At 37.7% G+C, this 19,046-nt stretch overlaps 1 protein-coding gene across 6 annotated transcripts in view; it reads right to left on the bottom strand.

Moving 5' to 3' along the window:
* HDAC9 (histone deacetylase 9) overlaps positions 1–19,046 on the bottom strand; it is a 912,538-nt gene that overhangs the window by 202,407 nt on the left and 691,085 nt on the right. For all 6 annotated transcript variants that reach the window (XM_065939945.1, XM_065939948.1, XM_065939946.1 and 3 more), the window contains one exon: positions 18,862–18,969. In XM_065939945.1, coding sequence (XP_065796017.1) covers positions 18,862–18,969 — 108 coding nt within the window. The remainder of the gene's footprint in view (positions 1–18,861; positions 18,970–19,046) is intronic.

Raw genomic sequence — 19,046 nt, 5'->3', positions numbered from 1 at the left:
GGGCAGTGGGGACACCACAGGCAGGCCAACGAGGCAACAAGTCTTGGTTCCTGAGCAGAGAGTATTAGTAAGACGTAGGCTCACCTGTTAGTGAATCCAAGAGCGTTTAAGTATTTGTATGTTTGTCCATATTCAGAGCTATGGCATGTAGGCGGGCATGCTCAATCATGTGCAGCTCTTTGTGACCCCATGAACTACAGCCCACCAGGCTCCTCTATCTAGGAATTTTCCAGGCAAGAATATAGAGTGGGTTGCCACTTCTTACTCCATATTCAGAGATATAAGTCAGTCCAAAGTTGGCTAATTTAAGAGCTTTCAGAAAAAGTGGGAGCACTTGTTATAACAAGAGGTGAAAAGGTCAAGAGTAAACAAACAACTGCCAAGGTTTCTCCCTTTCTCTGATAATTAGATTTCATCCACAATGTATGCACAGAGAGTATATTAGTCACATATTTGTCCTTTCTTCATTAACACTGAAACATCAAATAGAGAAAGAAGTCAATACGGCCTCATCCTAACTATCTGCATTTATCCCTTATGAGTGTGAGAGGAAAGAATTTTCTTGCAACAGGAAAGAACCTCAACATCCTCTCAAAAATATATTTGTTTTGGAGATCCACATCTGATTAGAAGGAAAAATGATGCACAAAACTTCAGTCCTGCAAAAGTAAAAGTAAATCACCGAATAAACAAAAACATAAGCTTTTCTTTAAATCACTGAAGAGCTTTGAGCACAAAGAAATTTGTAAAAGAATCAAACTTCAGTGAAACAAGCCCTTTGTAGCCTATCCTGGAATTTTAAACACAATGTCTAGCATATATTCAAACATTACAAGACAAAGAAGCAAACAAACAAGACTTATCATCAGGTAAAAAATAGGGTAATAGAAACATATTCAAAAGTGACTCATAAATTAGAATTACTAGAAAAACATTTTTAAATAATTATGACCGATATATTAAAGAATCTACAGGGGAAGATGATGAAGAGGGACACAATGGTGAAGAGAATTTCAAAGGACATCCAGAAGCTGTGAAAAAGAACTAAATGGAAAATGAAAAAGCATTTGAATGAGACTAATGGCAGCTCAGACACAACAGAAGACAAGGACTTAGAAATAGTTCAAGAAAAATATCTGTATATCAAGAAAAATATCTATCTGTATATCCAGACAGATATACAGAGAAGAAAAAAAAAAGACTGAAGAAAACGAAGAGCCTCAATATCTAGTGGGATGGTGTCATCGAGTAAACATATAACAGAACTCTAGGAAACAGAGGATATAGAGAATGGGGCAGAATAGAATATTTTAAAAAATATTAACTAAAAGTTTTCCAAATTTTATCAAAAACAAGCCGCCACTAATATAGGAAGCTCAGTTAACTCCATCCAGGATAAAGACAGATAAACCTATATCTAATCACCAAACTACTAAAAAACAAAAGTAAATAAAGGTCATGAAGACAGAGAGAAAAAACATGCATTAAATCAATAAATTATTGAGGTCAATGACAAGAATGACAACTGATTTCTCATCATCAGAAAAGGGAAAAAATACTAGAAGGATATCTTTAAAGTGTGACATAATTGTCAACATGAACTTTATATCAAATGATAATATCATTCCAAGATTAAAGGAAAAGAAAAACATTTTCTTATGAACAAAAGATGAGAGACGTAGTTGCCATTCTGTAGAACTGAAACACAAGGAATGTTGAAGGAAATTCTTCAACCTGAAAGGAAATGATACCAGATGGAAGCCTGCATCTGCCCAAATGAATACAGAACACCAGAAATACTAAATATGTGTGCAAACATAAAAGACCTTTTATAAATCATCTTTATATTATATATGTATACACATAATCTCTCTCTGTCCCTCTCTCTCTCACACACACACAAAGACACATAAACTCTTTAAATCTGTTTAAAAACTGTCCACTACTAAAGCAAAAGTAATGATACTTTACTATGGAGAGCTAATACATGAAAAACATATTATAAAATAATGTAGAGTTAAGGATAAGATAAAGAGAACAAAAGTATTTCATAAACATTATATTAAGTGAAAGTAGCCTCAGAAAATTTTCTTTATATCATATACCATCATATAAACTTATAAAGATATAAAGTTCCATTATAGGAAAAATTAGGTGACTATCGGGAAAATTATTGGTGAAAAGTGACTGGAAAGTGACTGCCAAAGGGCATGGGGGATAATTTACACACCAAGTAACTTGTGGTGGTAGTCAGGTTACAGATGTTTGTCAAATGACTTCATCCTTAAAAATCTGAATATTCAACGTACACTACACTTTGATTAAAAAATAAATTATATTATCTAGTTTTGAAAACTCTCAAGTGATTACTAAATAGCTTACAGCCATACACAGTAAGAATATTAAGAATGAATCTACTTTGAATTTTGAGTAATTATTTATGGAAGGTGTTCAGTTCAGTTACTCAAGTCATGTCTGACTCTTTTTGACCTCATGGACTGTAGCACACCAGGCTTCCCTGTCCATCACCAACTCCCAAAGCTTGCTCAAACTCATGTCCATCGAGTCAGTGATGCCATCCAACCATCTCATCCTCTGTCGTCCCCTTTTCCTCCTGTCATCAATCTTTCCTAGCATCAGAATCTTTTCCAGTGAGTCAGTTCTTTCCATCAGGTGGCCAAAGTACTGGAGCTTCAGCTTCAGTCCTTCCAATGAACACCCAGGACTGATCTCCTTTAGGATGGACTGGTTGGATCTTCTTGCAGTCCAAGGGACTCTCAAGAGTCTTCTCCATAAGTCCCCCCCAAATTTCAATTTACTAATTCCTAGAATCTATGAATATTACCTTCAGTGACAAAAGATATGATAGCAGATATGATTACTATGACAGATATTGAGATGGAAAAGGTAGTTAGCATTATAAAGGTGGTCCTGTTCAAATTATATGCATTTTCTTTTTCTGGCCACGCTGCCCTGCGTGTGGAAACTTAGTTAACTGATCAGATAGAACTCATACACCCTGCAGTGGGATCACGGAGTCTTAACCACTGGAATACCAGGGAAGTTCCCCAAATTATATGTATTCTTAAAAGGTCTGAGAGAGTGGCAATGGTGGAAAAATTTCACAAAAATGCCAGCCTGAGAAGGTATCTAGGCCCTCTTGCTAGTTTTGAGACAGAGGGTTTCTCTTCTGTGATGTGCAAGGAAGAGAGAGAGGCCTCCAAAAGCTGCTTGCAGTCCCCCAGCTGATAGCTAGTCAGAAAATAGGGACCAGATGGTCTCCACAATCATATTCAAATGAATTCTGCCAAAACCTAATTAAGCTGGAGAACTGTACAGGCCTCACTGGGCTAAAATCAAGGTGTCAGCAAGGCTACAATAAGACCTGTGTAGTTCTTCTGACTTCCAGGACTGAAAATAATAAATTAGCTTTGTCTCTAGCCAATAAATGTGTGGCAATTTGTTACATCAGCAATAAAAAGTTAATACAGCCATATATTATGGTTGAATTAGAAATGCATAAAAAGGAAACAGCATTATTTCTCTCCCAGCACTAGCCTTTCTTTAGTGTTTATCTGATATATTCCACAGCTTTTCAGATCACTTTCAGCTATATGAACAGTATCATCTTTAGATATTAAAAAGTCCAGTTAGGTACAGTTAAACTCTTTAATGTCACATCTAAATTAGAATGTTTCGCCACTGACCTGGTGAATCAGGGACCAATAATGGGTGAAAAGCTATGTGTGCTGACACTTTGCAACCCCATGGACTGTAGCCCACCAGTCTCCTCTATCCATAGGATTTCCCAGGCAAGAGTACTGGAGTGGGTTGTCAATTCCTTCTCCAGGGGATCATCCCAACCCAGGTATCAAACCTGTGTCTCCTGCATTGGCAGGCAGATTCTTTACCACTGAGCCACCTGAGAAGCTCCCATATAATTTACAGGGTTTTTTGTTTGTTTGTTTTCTTTCTTTCTTGCTCTACTACTTCATGCTACACTTATGGATCTTCCAGCTTTGGGTAGGAAGGATAAAAAAGGATGAAGGTTTTGGATTAGCAATGCAATCTGGAGATCTATTTGGATTCTTCATGTGATGGCGGATCCAAACGTTGTCCCTCTTCCAATGGGAACACTCACAAGTTCTTCAGAGACACTGTCAATGACCTTCAGTTTGCAAAGGAATCACTGTTATGGGCAATGCACTCACTGACTGACTTTACAAGCCCTCATCAGCTTTTTCAAACATCTCCAAACAGTCTCCTAAGCAGCTTTTGTCTTGAATGGTAGATCTCTTTGGAGAAAAACTTCCAGGATGAACCACATCTGGCTTCCACCCAAAGTGTCCACTGGCCCATAAAAAAATCCTTGTCCTACCAACAGTGTCAGCTCCACGTCAGCGGCTCACCTGCTGTCTCAACCTGCCACATGGCAGTTTCAGCCTGCTCTCCACTCTGTACTCTCCAGGTGACAAGCGTGGGCCATCTTCTCTCTTCACACAGCTCCCAAACTCCTGATACATATGTCGGGCCCCTAGTGAACTCTTTCATGCCCTAGCCTGGTAGTAAACTAGAATGATCCTACAAATTTCTGTAACTCAACATGTATTAAGCTAAGGTTAAAAAGCTGTTCCTCCCACTTTCAGAATAAGCAATTTTCTTGACCCCTTCCACATCTCTTACACACTTAGCTTATGTTAGGGAAAGTAAAGAAACAGAGCAAAACAGTCAAAATACTGAAATTCCTTTTAAACAATGTCCATCAATCACATCTCTCTTGTCTGGTTTCCAGTATATAAACTGGATTAAGTAAGATAATTGCAGGCCTATTTGACTACCTTTTACTGAATCCATTTAAAAGGTGTCTATCATACATAATTAACATCCACTGTCCTCAGCTTAGGATCTTGGTCAAAATAGGAGTCAACACAAATATTCCATGTCATCTTTATTTGATGTACCATTTTAGACCAGAAAACAGCCTAAAAAAATTTAAGAAGGCCCAAATTATTGGCAAGATGTATTTGAAATGGCAATTCACCTTTAACTGTAAGCAGCAGTTTTAAAACGTAATTGCTATGAAGGAAACGGCAACCCACTCCAATACTCTTGCCTGGCAAATCCCATGATGCAGGAGCCTGGTAGGCTAGAGTCAATGGGGTTGCAAAGAGTTGGACATGACTGAGCAACTTCAGTTTCTATGCACATATTCATGTAAGCTAAATAATTTCGTGTGTGTTTTTGTTTGTGCATTCCATTATCTGGCTCTAACATCATCTCTTGCTAGCCACTCTACAGATAACTCCAGACACACAGGCCTCCTTGCAGTGCCTTAACTATGCCAAGACTTATTTACTCCACCGTACAAGAGAGATTCTCTATTTGCGTTTTCCTTGTCTGTGCTATTTCCCCACTTCTCTGTGTGATTATTCGATTACTTCATTGAGCTCAAATCTCTCCTTGTTAATCTGTAAAGCCTTCCAGACAATGAAAGCTAACAGAATCAGACTTCCCCTCAGTCTCACTCTCTTTTATGCTTTATTCCGTCCCCATAGTATCCACTTTTACCTGAAAATATGCTCTCTATACATTTGTTTCATAAATGGAAAGCTAATCATTGAAATCAGCAAGGTTACTTACAGTCTGATGCAGGTGATTTATCACAAAGTATCATCACAGGCTTATATTAAACTTAGGTTTTGCTCATATATATTTTAAACAATTTTGAATCAATAAAATCTTTGTGCCAGTACCATAAAGACAGAAATATAGATCAATGGAACAGAACAGAGAGCCCAGAGATAAATCCATGAACCTATGGACACCTTATCTTTGACAAAGGAGGCAAGGATATACAATGGAAAAAAGACAACCTCTTTAACAAGTGGTGCTGGGAAAACTGGTCAACCACTTGTAAATGAATGAAACTCGAACACTTTCTAACACCATACACAAAAATAAACTCAAAATGGATTAAAGATTTAAATGTAAGACCAGAAACTATAAAACTCCTAGAGGAGAACATAGGCAAAACACTCTCCAACATAAATCACAGCAAGATCCTCTATGACCCACCTCCCAGAATATCGGAAATAAAAGCAAAAATAAACAAATGGGACCTAATGAAACTTAAAAGCTTTTGCACAACAAAAGAAACTATAAGCAAGGTGAAAAGACAACCTTCAGAATGGGAGAAAATAATAGCAAATGAAGAAACAGACAAAGGATTAATCTCAAAAACATACAAGCAACTCCTGAAGCTCAATTCCAGAAAAATAAATGACCCAATCAAAAAATGGGCCAAAGAACTAAACAGACATTTCTCCAAAGAAGACATACAGATGGCTAACAAATACATGAAAAGATGCTCAACATCACTCATCATCAGAGAAATGCAAATCAAAACCACAATGAGGTACCATTACACGCCAGTCAGGATGGCTGCTATCCAAAAGTCTACAAGCAATAAATGCTGGAGAGGGTGTGGAGAAAAGGGAATCCTATTACACTGTTGGTGGGAATGCAAACTAGTACAGCCGCTATGGAGAACAGTGTGGAGATTTCTTAAAAAACTGGAAATAGAACTGCCATATGACCCAGCAATACCACTTCTGGGCATACACACTGAGGAAACCAGATCTGAAAGAGACATGTGCACCCCAATGTCATCACAGCACTGTTTATAATAGCCAGGACATGGAAGCAGCCTAGATGCCCATCAGCAGATGAATGGATAAGGAAGCTGTGGTACATATACACCATGGAATATTACTCAGCCGTTAAAAAGAATTCATTTGAATCAGTTCTAATGAGATGGGTGAAACTGGAGCCCATTATACAGAGTGAAGTAAGCCAGAAAGATAAAGACCAATACAGTATACTAACGCATATATATGGAATTTAGAAAGATGGTAACGATAATCCCATATGCAAAACAGAAAAAGAGACACAGATGTACAGAACAGATTTTGGACTCTGTGGGAGAAGGTGAGGGTGAGATGTTTAGAGAGAACAGCATTGAAACATGTATATTATCTATGGTGAAACAGATCACCAGCCCAGGTTGGATGCATGAGACAAGTGCTCGGGCCTGGTGCACTAGGAAGACCCAGAGGAATTGGGTGGAGAGGGAGGTGGGAGGGGGGATCAGGATGGGGAATACATGTAAATCCATGGCTGATTCATGTCAATGTACGGCAAAAACCACTACACTATTGTAAAGTAATTAGCCTCCAACTAATAAAAATAAATGGAAAAAGAATAAATAAAACCCACTAGTAGACACATGGAAAGCACAATACGAATATAAAATTCAAAAAGAATAAGTCAGAAACTAGACAACAAAGACATATTGTCTATAAGAAAGGATGGCTGGACTGGTAACTGCTGTTTTACACAGGACAGGAAGCCAGGAAAGGATGGAGGGTCTTCAGTGTGCTGAGAGAAACCATCAACTTAGTGCACTTAACAGAGCTATCTTTCAAGAATGTGGGCAAAAAGACATCATAGATTAAAACAAATTGAAAAACCATCACTAAAGAAACTTCTCAAAATGTGCTGGAAGAAAAGAAAACAATAAATGGAAGTTTCAGATACAAATATAAATGCTGAATAAGGAAAATGGTAAATATGTGGGAAAATATAAAGAAACTGATGATATTTCAAAGTTTAATAATGTCTGGTGATATTATTTAATAATGTCTGGTGATAATATTTTTACAAAAGAGATAAAATTAAAGTACTACATCATAATAGCATAAAATCAGGATAGGATATTTGTCTTTAATACATTCTAAAGTTCTTGTGTTGTTAGAGGAGGATAAAGAAAGCAATTATGCTTCGACTTTCCTGGTGGCTTAAGATTTATTAAATAGGTTAAATTTTAAACTTATATTGAATAAAATAATAGAAATAACTTGTGTATTTTTTTAAATGAGAAGTAATATAGAATGAGATAACATTTCAATAAAAAACAAAGCAAGGGGTGAGTGAAAGATAGGGTGAACACAATAGTAAAACAAAAAACAATAATAGAAATACATTTAGGTATACTATTGCTCATAATGTACAATAATAAATTCAACTCCTCAGTTAAAATATATAATCAGATCAGGAAGCAAAATCCAGCCTTAAGCTATTTACACGAGATAGAGTTAGTATACAGCAAAGAGAAACTCCGCACGTAAAGGGATGGTAAATAACGGACTAGAAACTACTAGGAAAGAAAGAAAAGCTAACAATGCTATGTCAGTATAATACAAAATATAACTTAGGACAATAGGCTTTACTTGAGATAAGCATTAAATATTAATAAAAGGTTTAAGAAGGATATAACAATTTCATATTGGCCATCTAATAATAGAGCTTCATTGTAAGGTGACACTTTATAGCCACAAGATTGGCATATATTTTACAATACTTATTATTTATCTGAATTTCTATTAATAAATGTATCTGAAATTTATAAGTATATAAAATATATATTTAAAGTATTTTTATTTTTTGAAGTATATTTGATTCACAATATTATATCAATTTCAGGTGTACAACACAGTGATTCAATATTTTATAGATATTCTATTTAATGTTATCATAAAATAATGGTTATAAGCCCTATGCCATACTTTATACTTATTTTATACCTAAGACTTTATACCTCTTAACCTCCTTCCCCTATGTTGTTTCTGTCCCCACTGGTATCTACTTGTTTATTTTCTGTATCTGTGAGTCTATTTCTGTTTTGTTATATTTACTTGTTTATTTTTTTAGGTTTCACATATAAGTGAAAATATACAGTATTTATCTTCTCTGACTTACTTTGCTCAGCATGATACCCTCCAGGCCCATCCAAGTTGTTGCGAACAGAAAATTTTCATTCCTTTTTACAGCTGAGTAATATTCCATTATGTATATATACCATATCTTTACCCATTCATCTGTTGATGGACACTTAGGTTATCTCTGTATCTTGGTTACTGTCAACAATGATGCTATGAATATAGGGGTCCATGTATCTTTTCCATTTAGTGTTTTGATTTTGGAAATATACCCAGGAATTGAATTTCCGGATTCTATGGTAGTTCTAGTTTCAATTTGTTGGAGAAACTTTCATACTGTTTTCCATGTGAATGTACCAATTTACATTATACAATGTAAATTGTACACAATAGTATACAAGGGTTCCCATTTCTCCATATCCTCACCGACATTATTTGTTGCCATTCTGACAGGTCTGAGGTGACATCTCATTGTGGTTTTAATTTGCACTTTCCTAAAGATTTATAATATTCAGCATCTTTTCATGTAAGATCTGCAAACATTTAAAAATCTGAAAATGCCAAATACAGACAAATGGGAGAGCCCTGGAAATTCTTATGTGTTGCTGGTGGGCTTTTAAATTAGCACAATGACTTAGGTATTCATTCTCTGTATGTCACCTTATTTTGTTTCTCAACTCCTCTATTACACTGTCTTCTTCTAAGTTAAATAGATATTAACTAGCGTACCACTTTAATTTTCCTGTCATTTCTTTTAATATATTTTTGGTTATTTTCTTGCCTGTTGCCCAGTGGACTATAATTAGCATCTAAAGTTTTAACACTCTAGGTCAGACATTAGCCACTTTTCAATAGTAACCAAAAGCTTTGTTTTGCTGTTATATAGCTCCATTCCCAAAGCACTCCTTCATGCTGCTGCTGTTACACAAACTGTATCTTTATACACTGATTTATGGTTATTGTTTTATGCAATTGTCTTTTACATCTGAGAATAAAAGTTGCAAAAATACAATTATACTATCATTTATATTATTTATGTGGTTTCTTTTACTGGTGCTTGTTATTTCTTCATGTGAATTCATATGTTTTCTTGCATGTCTCATAATTTTATGTTGCAAACTGGGCATTTTGAGCAATAAAACAAGGCCATTCTGGGAATCAGATTATCACTGCTCCTTAGTCATCCTTGTTTTGCTCACTTACTGATTCTTCTGAACTAATTCTATAAAGACTGTATTCTACGTTGAGTGTGGCACTGAACTCTCTGCTTGGTTAATTTAGCAGCTGGTCAGTTATATGACTGCACAGAGATTTCCGTAACTCCCTCAATCAACAGTCCTCAGTGTCTACTAGGGGCCCTGCACTTTCTGTCAGATGCACTTTCAATACTGACAGCTCCACTTTGGCCTTCACTTCCTCTGAGCACAGCCTCACAGTAAGCTTGAGAGGAGAGCTTAGGGCCTTTCAGGTATTTCCTGAGTGTCAACACAACTCTGAGAATGCACAGAACCCTACCTTCTAGATTCTCAGGAATCCGAAGGGCCTTCTCATGGCCCACATGCACATCTCATTCCCCAATTTTTCCTGGAAGCACTAGGTTAGTTTATTCTTTTCTCTACTGTTGTCCACTACTTCAGGCAGCCAGGAAGTTAGTTAATTACCTTTTTTCAACAAATGCTTCTGAGAAAATGGCTTTTCGCTCTAAGTCCAGACAAAATTAAGACAACTTTGCAAGTGTAGACTTGTATTGAAGCACCATGCAGGTCAAATGGTGACAATTCTCTGGGAATGAGCCTTCGAAGAAGCTCCAGTCCCATTTTGCCCTGTCTGGAGACTGCCGAGGCTACTGGGAAACTCCAAAGGGTTAGATGAGAATAGGATGAACTCAAATTTCACCAGAAAAGCTCACTGTTCTCCTGAAGGTTTAACAAGTTTTGTTTTGAATACATGCTTTCTGAGTTGTTACAAGCTTTTGGTTAATTTCCCAGGTTTTTAAAATATTCATTCTGATAAATTTTGCCAGTTTGGCCACTGATTTTATGGAAAGAAAACATTTCAGACGTTTAAACTGCCATTTTTGCTGATGCCATTGTGGCAAAATGATTTTGGAATTTTACTTTGCATTACTTACTGAAACGGATTATGTTTCTATCCTAGGAGCTTCCCATTTTACTACTAGTTACATCACACTTCAAGTGTTCAAAGTAGCACTGGTCAAAAGAGCACAAACCTAGAAATAAGTAAACTGTCCAGTAATCAATAAACAGATTACAGTGCAGAGGGAAAACATATGAATCATGACTACATAATTCATATGCATATATCCTCAAAACATTTTAAGTTGGGGGAGAGAAATTTGGGGAATAACGCTCAATAAAATTCCATTTTTATAAAGATCTACAACATACAGTTATTCCTATTTAAAAAATACAATAAATAACAATTACTCTTGGGTCAAAAAGATCGGAATGAGATAAGTACTGAGAAAACTTCAATAGTGTCAGCAAATTACTATTTCTTTAGTTCGATGAAGAGCTCACATCCAACCATATTGCTATGCTTTGTAAGTTATTAATGCAAATCCTTATCTTTTTGTATGTATGAGAGAATCTAGACTATTTGATTTTACTAGACTATAAGAAAAAGACAGATTTAACTCCTTTTTTCTTTTATATTTGTGCTACCTCTACAAGAAATGCCTTATAAAAACTATATATGACAAACCCACAGCAAGCATCACCCTCAATGGTGAAAAATTGAAAGCATTTCCTCTGAAATCAGGAACAAGACAAAGATGCCCACTCTCACCACTACTATTCAACATAGTCTTGGAAGTTTTGGCCACAGCAATCAGAGCAGAAAAAGATGTAAAAGGAATCCAGATAGGAAAAGAAGAAGTGAAACTCTCGCAGTTTGCGGATGACATGATCCTCTACATAGAAAACCCTAAAGACTCTTCCAGAAAATTACTAGAGCTAATCAATGAATATAGGAAAGTTGCAGGATATAAAATTAACACACAGAAATCCCTTGCATTCCTATATACTAACAATGAAAAAACAGAAAGAGAAATTAAGGAAACAATACCATTCACCATTGCAACAAAAAGAATAAAATACTTAGGAGTATATCTACCTAAAGAAATGAAAGACCTATACATAGAAAACGATAAAACACTGATGAAAGAAATCAAAGAGGACACAAACAGATGGAGAAACATACTGTGTTCATGGATTGGAAGAATCAATATTATCAAAATGGCTATTCTACCCAAAGCAATCAATAGATTCAATGCAATCCCTATCAAGCTACCAACGGTATTTTTCACAGAACTAGAACAAATAATTTCACAATTTGTATGGAAATACAAAAACCTCAAATAGCCAAAGCAATCTTGAGAAAGAAGAATGGAACTGGAGGATTCAACCTGCCTGACTTCAGACTCTACTACAAAGCCACAGTCATCAAGACAGCATGGTAATGGCACAAAGACAGAAATATAGATCAATGGAATAGAACAGAGAGCCCAGAGATAAATCCACAAACCTATGGACACCTTATCTTTGACAAAGGAGGCAAGGATATACAATGGAAAAAAGACAACCTCTTTAACAAGTGGTGCTGGGAAAACTGGTCAACCACTTGTAAACGAATGAAACTCGAACACTTTCTAACACCATACACAAAAATAAACTCAAAATGGATTAAAGATTTAAATGTAAGACCAGAAACTATAAAACTCCTAGAGGAGAACATAGGCAAAACACTCTCCAACATAAATCACAGCAAGATCCTCTATGACCCACCTCCCAGAATATTGGAAATAAAAGCAAAAATAAACAAATGGGACCTAATGAAACTTAAAAGCTTTTGCACAACAAAGGAAACTATAAGCAAGGTGAAAAGACAGCCTTCAGAATGGGAGAAAATAATAGCAAATGAAGAAACAGACAAAGGATTAATCTCAAAAATATACAAGCAACTCCTGAAGCTCAATTCCAGAAAAATAAATGACCCAATCAAAAAATGGGCCAAAGAACTAAACAGACATTTCTCCAAAGAAGACATATAGATGGCTAACAAATACATGAAAAGATGCTCAACATCACTCATCATCAGAGAAATGCAAATCAAAACCACAATGAGGTACCATTACACGCCAGTCAGGATGGCTGCTATCCAAAAGTCTACAAGCAATAAATGCTGGAGAGGGTGTGGAGAAAAGGGAATCCTATTACACTGTTGGTGGGAATGCAAACTAGTACAGCCGCTATGGAGAACAGTGTGGAGATTTCTTAAAAAACTGGAAATAGAACTGCCATATGACCCAGCAATACCACTTCTGGGCATACACACTGAGGAATCCAGATCTGAAAGAGACACTTGCACCCCAATGTTCATCACAGCACTGTTTATAATAGCCAGGACATGGAAGCAGCCTAGATGCCCATCAGCAGATGAATGGATAAGGAAGCTGTGGTGCATATACACCATGGAATATTACTCAGCCATTAAAAAGAATTCATTTGAATCAGTTCTAATGAGATGGGTGAAACTGGAGCCCATTATACAGAGTGAAGTAAGCCAGAAAGGTAAAGAACATTACAGCATACTAACACATATATATGGAATTTAGAAAGATGGTAACGATAACCCTATATGCAAAACAGAAAAAAAGACACAGAAGTACAGAACAGACTTTTGAACTCTGTGGGAGAAGGTGAGGGTGGGATGTTTCGAAAGAACAGCTTGCATATTATCTATGGTGAAACAGATCACCAGCCCAGGTGGGATGCATGAATCAACTACTCAGGCCTGGTGGGCTGGGAAGATCCAGAGGAATCGCGTGGAGAGGGAGGTAGCAGGGGGGATCGGGATGGGGATTACGTGTAACTCTATGGCTGATTCATATCAATGTATGACAAAACCCACTGGAAAAAAAAAAAAAATAAAAATATTGATTGCTTAAAAAAAAAAATGCCTTATGAAGTAGTTGAAAGAGAACGGAGGATTTGAGAATTATAAGCTTTGCCATTTATTAAACTGTGTGCAGTATCTTTAAAAGTTACTTGATGTGTCTGAGCTTATATCCTATTGGTGCTATCCACTTTTGGTGGTCATTCTGAGAATAATGACAGATTACATGTAAATTGCCCAGCCCACTGTAGATAGGCAACAAATGGCAGGTATGATTATCAATACGATATCATAATATTAATTCGAACTATTAAAGAAATTCATCCACTATTTGGATAATCAGGCAGGAATTTTCTTGACAAAAATTTTCAGACAACTAAAGCAACTTTTACTTTCTTATTATGAAACTGTAGCATTGCCCAAATAGCATTAAAGGGAATTCTTATAGTAAAGCTTGATAAGGGTTGAATTGTTTTTTTCAACCTATACTGAAGTGTAACTGATTTTTAAAATTGTATATTTTAAGGTATACAACATGTTTGACACCATTTTTGAATCAAGTATTGAACTATCTATAATTTGAAAAAAATCATCTTTTAGAGATACTTCTATTTCTAGAAATACTTCTTTAAATGATCTTTAGAACAATATAATCATTTTGAGATAACTATTCTTCCAATTATACTTTCTAATACAACAAACAATTTACCATTTCAAAATATTTATGGTCATCAGTTTCAGAATCTGCGAAATAGCCAATTTATTTGTAAATTTGAAAAATTTCTACTTGTGTGGTTTTTTTCCCCCATATCCTATTAAAAACCTGGAGAATTTGAAAGTCCCCTTCAGTTCAGTTCAGTTCAGTTGCTCAGTCGTGTCTGACTCTTTGCAACCCCATGAATTGCAGCACACCAGGCCTCCCTGTCCATCACAAACTCCCGGAGTTTACTCAAAGTCATGCCCATTGAGTAGGTGATGCCATCCAGCCATCTCATCCTCTGTTGTCCCCTTCTCCTCCTGCCCCCAACCCCCCCCTCCCCCACCCCACCCCCCCTGCTCAGTATCAGGGTCTTTTCCAATGAGTCAATTCTTTGCATGAGGTGGCCAAAGTACTGGAGTTTCAGCTTCAGCATCAGTCCTTCCAATGAACACCCAAGACTGATCTCCTTTAGGATAGACTGGTTGGATCTCCTTGCAGTCAAAGGGACTCTCAAGAGTCTTCTCCAACACCACAGTTCAAAAGCATCAATTTTTCAGTGCTCAGGTTTCTTCACAGTCCAACTCTCACTAACATAACCACTAGAAAAACCATAGCCTTGACCAGACGGACTTTCGTTGGCCAAGAAATGTCTCTGCTTTTTAATACGCTATCTAGGTTGGTCATAACTTTCCTTCCAAGGAGTAAGCGTCTTTTAATTTCATGGCTGCAGGCACCATCTGCAGTGATTTTAGAGTCCAAAAAAATAAAGTCTGACACTGTTTCCACTGTCTCCCCATCTATTTCCAATGAGGTGATGGGACCAGATGCCATGATCTTAGTTTTCTGAATGTTAAGCTTTAAGCCAACTTTTTCACTCTCATCTTTCACTTTCATCTTTCCACTAAACTCCACTGAGTCTGCCCATGCTGTGCCAAAAATATACACATTTACTGTTGTAGTTTACTGCACATGATCAGTTTGAGCATCCACATGAGATCCACTCCCTGTGCCTGGATTATATTTCTAATTATTTTAACCCACCAGTAGCCCTACAAGAAGATAAGACAGACTCTGTAAGACAGAGATCATGATCAAGCTCAACATGAAGCAGAAATGCCAGGTAACAAAATCTGTTTTCGGCATCTTCCTTCCCTGGGTGCATTATCTCCTAGGTCCACACCCCCTACAAGTTTGGTGACCTCCCTCCTCAGTTCAGCACTCCATCCAGCCCATCCTATTTGAAACAGAGCTCTTAAAGTGAAAGTCGCTCAGTCATGTCCTACTCTTCGTAACCCCATGGACCATACAGCTCATGGAATTCTCCAGGCCAGAATGCTGGAGTGGGTAGCCTTTCCCTTCTTCAGATGATTTTCCCAACTCAGGGATCGAACCCAGGTCTCCCACATTCCAGGTAGATTCTTACCAGCCGAGCCACAAGGGAAGCCCAAGAATACTGGAGTGGGAAGCCTATCCCTTCTCCAGGGGATCTTCCCAACCCCGGAATCGAATCGGGGTCTCCTGCGTTGCAGGCGGGTTCTGAGCTATCAGGGAAGCCCAGAGCTCTTAATTCTTTCCTAATTTCCAAGCAAAGTGAGTGTGGTCTTCACAAAATGCAGTCTTTATGCCTATGTGGTTTCCTTAAGTTACAGGTACACTGGGAAGATGGGGTAGAACATACGAAAACTGAATGCAGATGCAGAAAATGAAAAAACAAAACTAAAGTGTTTCTGTTTTCACATCTCTTATCATAGGGTAACTTACCAGTGTCCTCAGATAAGAATCTCTGTTTTCCTTCTAGATCTCAATGAAGTGACTCCACAGTCATGAGTGTTGATGCTCCTGGCCAGCAGGTGTACTTGCCTAGTCACACTCTGAAACAGGCAGACACTGAGGACTTCCCAGGTGGTGCTACTGGTAAAGAACCCCCCTTCAAACGCAGGGGATGTTAAGAGATGCAAGTTTGATCCCTGGTTTGGGAAGATCCCCTGGAGAAGGAAATGGCAACCCACTCTGGTATTCTTGCCTGGAAAATGCTGTGGACAGAGGACCTTGTGGGCTACAGCCCACAAGGCCACACAAAGTCAGACACAGATGAGGCAACAGCATGCAGAGAGACACTGAGGAACACGGTTGGCTAGATGGAGGCCCTGCACACAGCGGCCCACCACAGTTCGCGGCTATCTACAGTGGCACTTCCACAGGCCTCTCCAAATTATTAGCAACAAAAGGATCCGTTCTCTTAGTCTGTCAGCACTAGTGTGTTTGTTGTGGTACTGCTGTCTCGGACTTTCACTTTGGGTTTAACAATCAGAAAGACAAACCAGCTAGAAGGCCTAGAATATTTCCCAAAGTAAGCTGAAATTAGTTTTGGAATGTTTACTCTTTGTATGTCATGGTGTATATAATTTGAGAATCAGATCCACTTTTCATCTGCAAGTAGATCAGAACATCAGACCACGTACGAACTTCAGCGTTATCAGTTCTATCCTGCTGATTTTTCAGAACAAGAAACTGAGGTCCAGAGAAATTACATGACTTGCCACAAGTGACACAGCATTTAAGTGGCAGAGCCTTCCTCGATTTTTATGCTGGCTCTCTTCCCCTATTATTCTCTTTTCTTTTATAACCATACCTGCTGATTTCTCAACCAGGGGAAGAAAAAGTATTTCTATGAATCCTTGTTCTCAACATAAACAATCAATGTTAGTTAGTACAGCTGGGGGTCAGCATGTCCATACTATATATTGTTGACACTTTGTTTGTAACTGATTTGTTAAATGACTACCTCCTAAAAAACAGAATTAGGTTTTTGTTCAACACGCCTCATATAGATATTTGACAATTCTGCACTCTATGTGGTTAATAACGATGATGATTTTTTGAGTGTACTATATGGGCACTCTACTTGGGAAGGTTTCTGAACTACTGATTAAAGTTCAACAAAATCAAAAACAATTAGAAACTGTGAAATACTAGCTTAATAATTTTTGTTTGTTATCAAGTGGGTCTGTACCAGCATAATCTTTTAAAAACTGTAATACTGTGGCCAGACTATATAGTTCTGTAATCTGAACTCTTTTGAAAATAATCTTAAAGATTTCTTTTAAAATGTCAATTTATTTTAGTGCTACAAGTAACGGAACTCAAACAGGAAGAATTATTTCTCAAGTGCTACTGGGAGAGAACCAAAACTTTTCCATAAGGCTGATTCCTTCCTTCTTTTCAACAGCTCCTTATCAAAGAGAGAGTGTGACTACTAAGCACCACACTAATGGCCTCATAAATCTGAGATGAGCAACTAATATCCTGAAGCTGATCAAGTCATGTCAACTTAACATGAGACATATATACATGAATGTGTGTATATGTACACACACACATATATTTACTACAGACTGTCTTATCAAAATGCTATTTCTAAAAATTCTGACTTAAAGAGCTAGAACAAAGACTTCTGAGACGGACAGTTTACTGTAAAGTGCACATTCCTACCCTGTATTTTTAATCACTACTGAAATAGTCAGGTGTAATTGAATAAAAATTCATTAGGCATAAAGAAAAATAATTCTAATTAGATTTCATTTTAGATTAACAAAACTCACAGTGCCAGTATTGTTGGTTACAATATATTTCCCTTAAGCCTCACAATTGCTAAAAATACCGAATCTATCACTGGCCAGAATTCGTTACGAAGTGTGTGAACTAGTGCATTAAAAAGCTATGTTAGCACCAACAAAGTTTATTGGGGCAACTGCGTTCAAGACGCACATGGCATACCTTTAAATAGCACTGTTAAAATACCAAATAAAACGTCAACGTCTGTCAGGTCTCTGGCTTTTATAAATTGTTTAGACTGGGAAACGCTGGGATTTGGACATTGTTCTTTTCACATGATGGAGAAAAGAAGAGACCGTAAAAAGAAAAGAACAATAAAGCGTAGTTCATTTTTTAAGTTCTTTCATGGCAAAACACACTCTGGATCATTACCCTTCTAATCAACAATTTCCTTCTTCCTCCCAATCCTTCCCCTCTGATATTTACCTTTCTCCCTGCCCCCACCATCCTTCTCTCTGGGTGGTATTCTGAGCTTATACACAGTACTCAGTAATCAGATTTTTCTTTTATGTTGCTTCAAAAGAAAATCCCAGGAGGGCATGACAGATATGTATAGACTGGGTGTTTTTAACCTGGGCCATAGCTTTACTCACCGTTTCTGTGCTCTTAAAAATACACCAGAGTGCCCTAACCACAGAGTCTCCCCAAGGAGAGGAAGGCCCTGAGAGTCGGATCAGCTACCAGCTACCTACAGACTAGTTATTATCACACCTCAGTGGCCATCCCTCTGCCCCTTCCCTCCGCCCCTTGCCTTTTATTACCGCACCACACTCCCCACAATTCCCAAACAACAACATCTCTGTTTCAGCGTCTTCCCTGGATTTCCCACACTTAATGCAACCCAGACCTCACCTTCAGCTCTCCGGAGGCCACTCTGGAAGCCAGCTCGATGACACAGCCAACAGCCATGCGTGCGGCGCCGGACGAGTGCAGCTCATTCCAAATGGTGTCACTGTCCACCTGAGCAAACAGTCAGCAGAGCCCTCGGAAGAGAGGGAGAGGAGGAGAAGGAGTAGAGGCAAGAGGAGGGGGAGGAG

Source organism: Muntiacus reevesi, chromosome 6, assembly GCF_963930625.1.
Source record: "Muntiacus reevesi chromosome 6, mMunRee1.1, whole genome shotgun sequence".
Classification (NCBI taxonomy): Eukaryota; Metazoa; Chordata; class Mammalia; order Artiodactyla; family Cervidae; genus Muntiacus; species Muntiacus reevesi.
The sequence above is the reverse complement of the archived record's forward strand: the minus strand, read 5'-3'. Positions and strand labels throughout refer to the sequence as shown.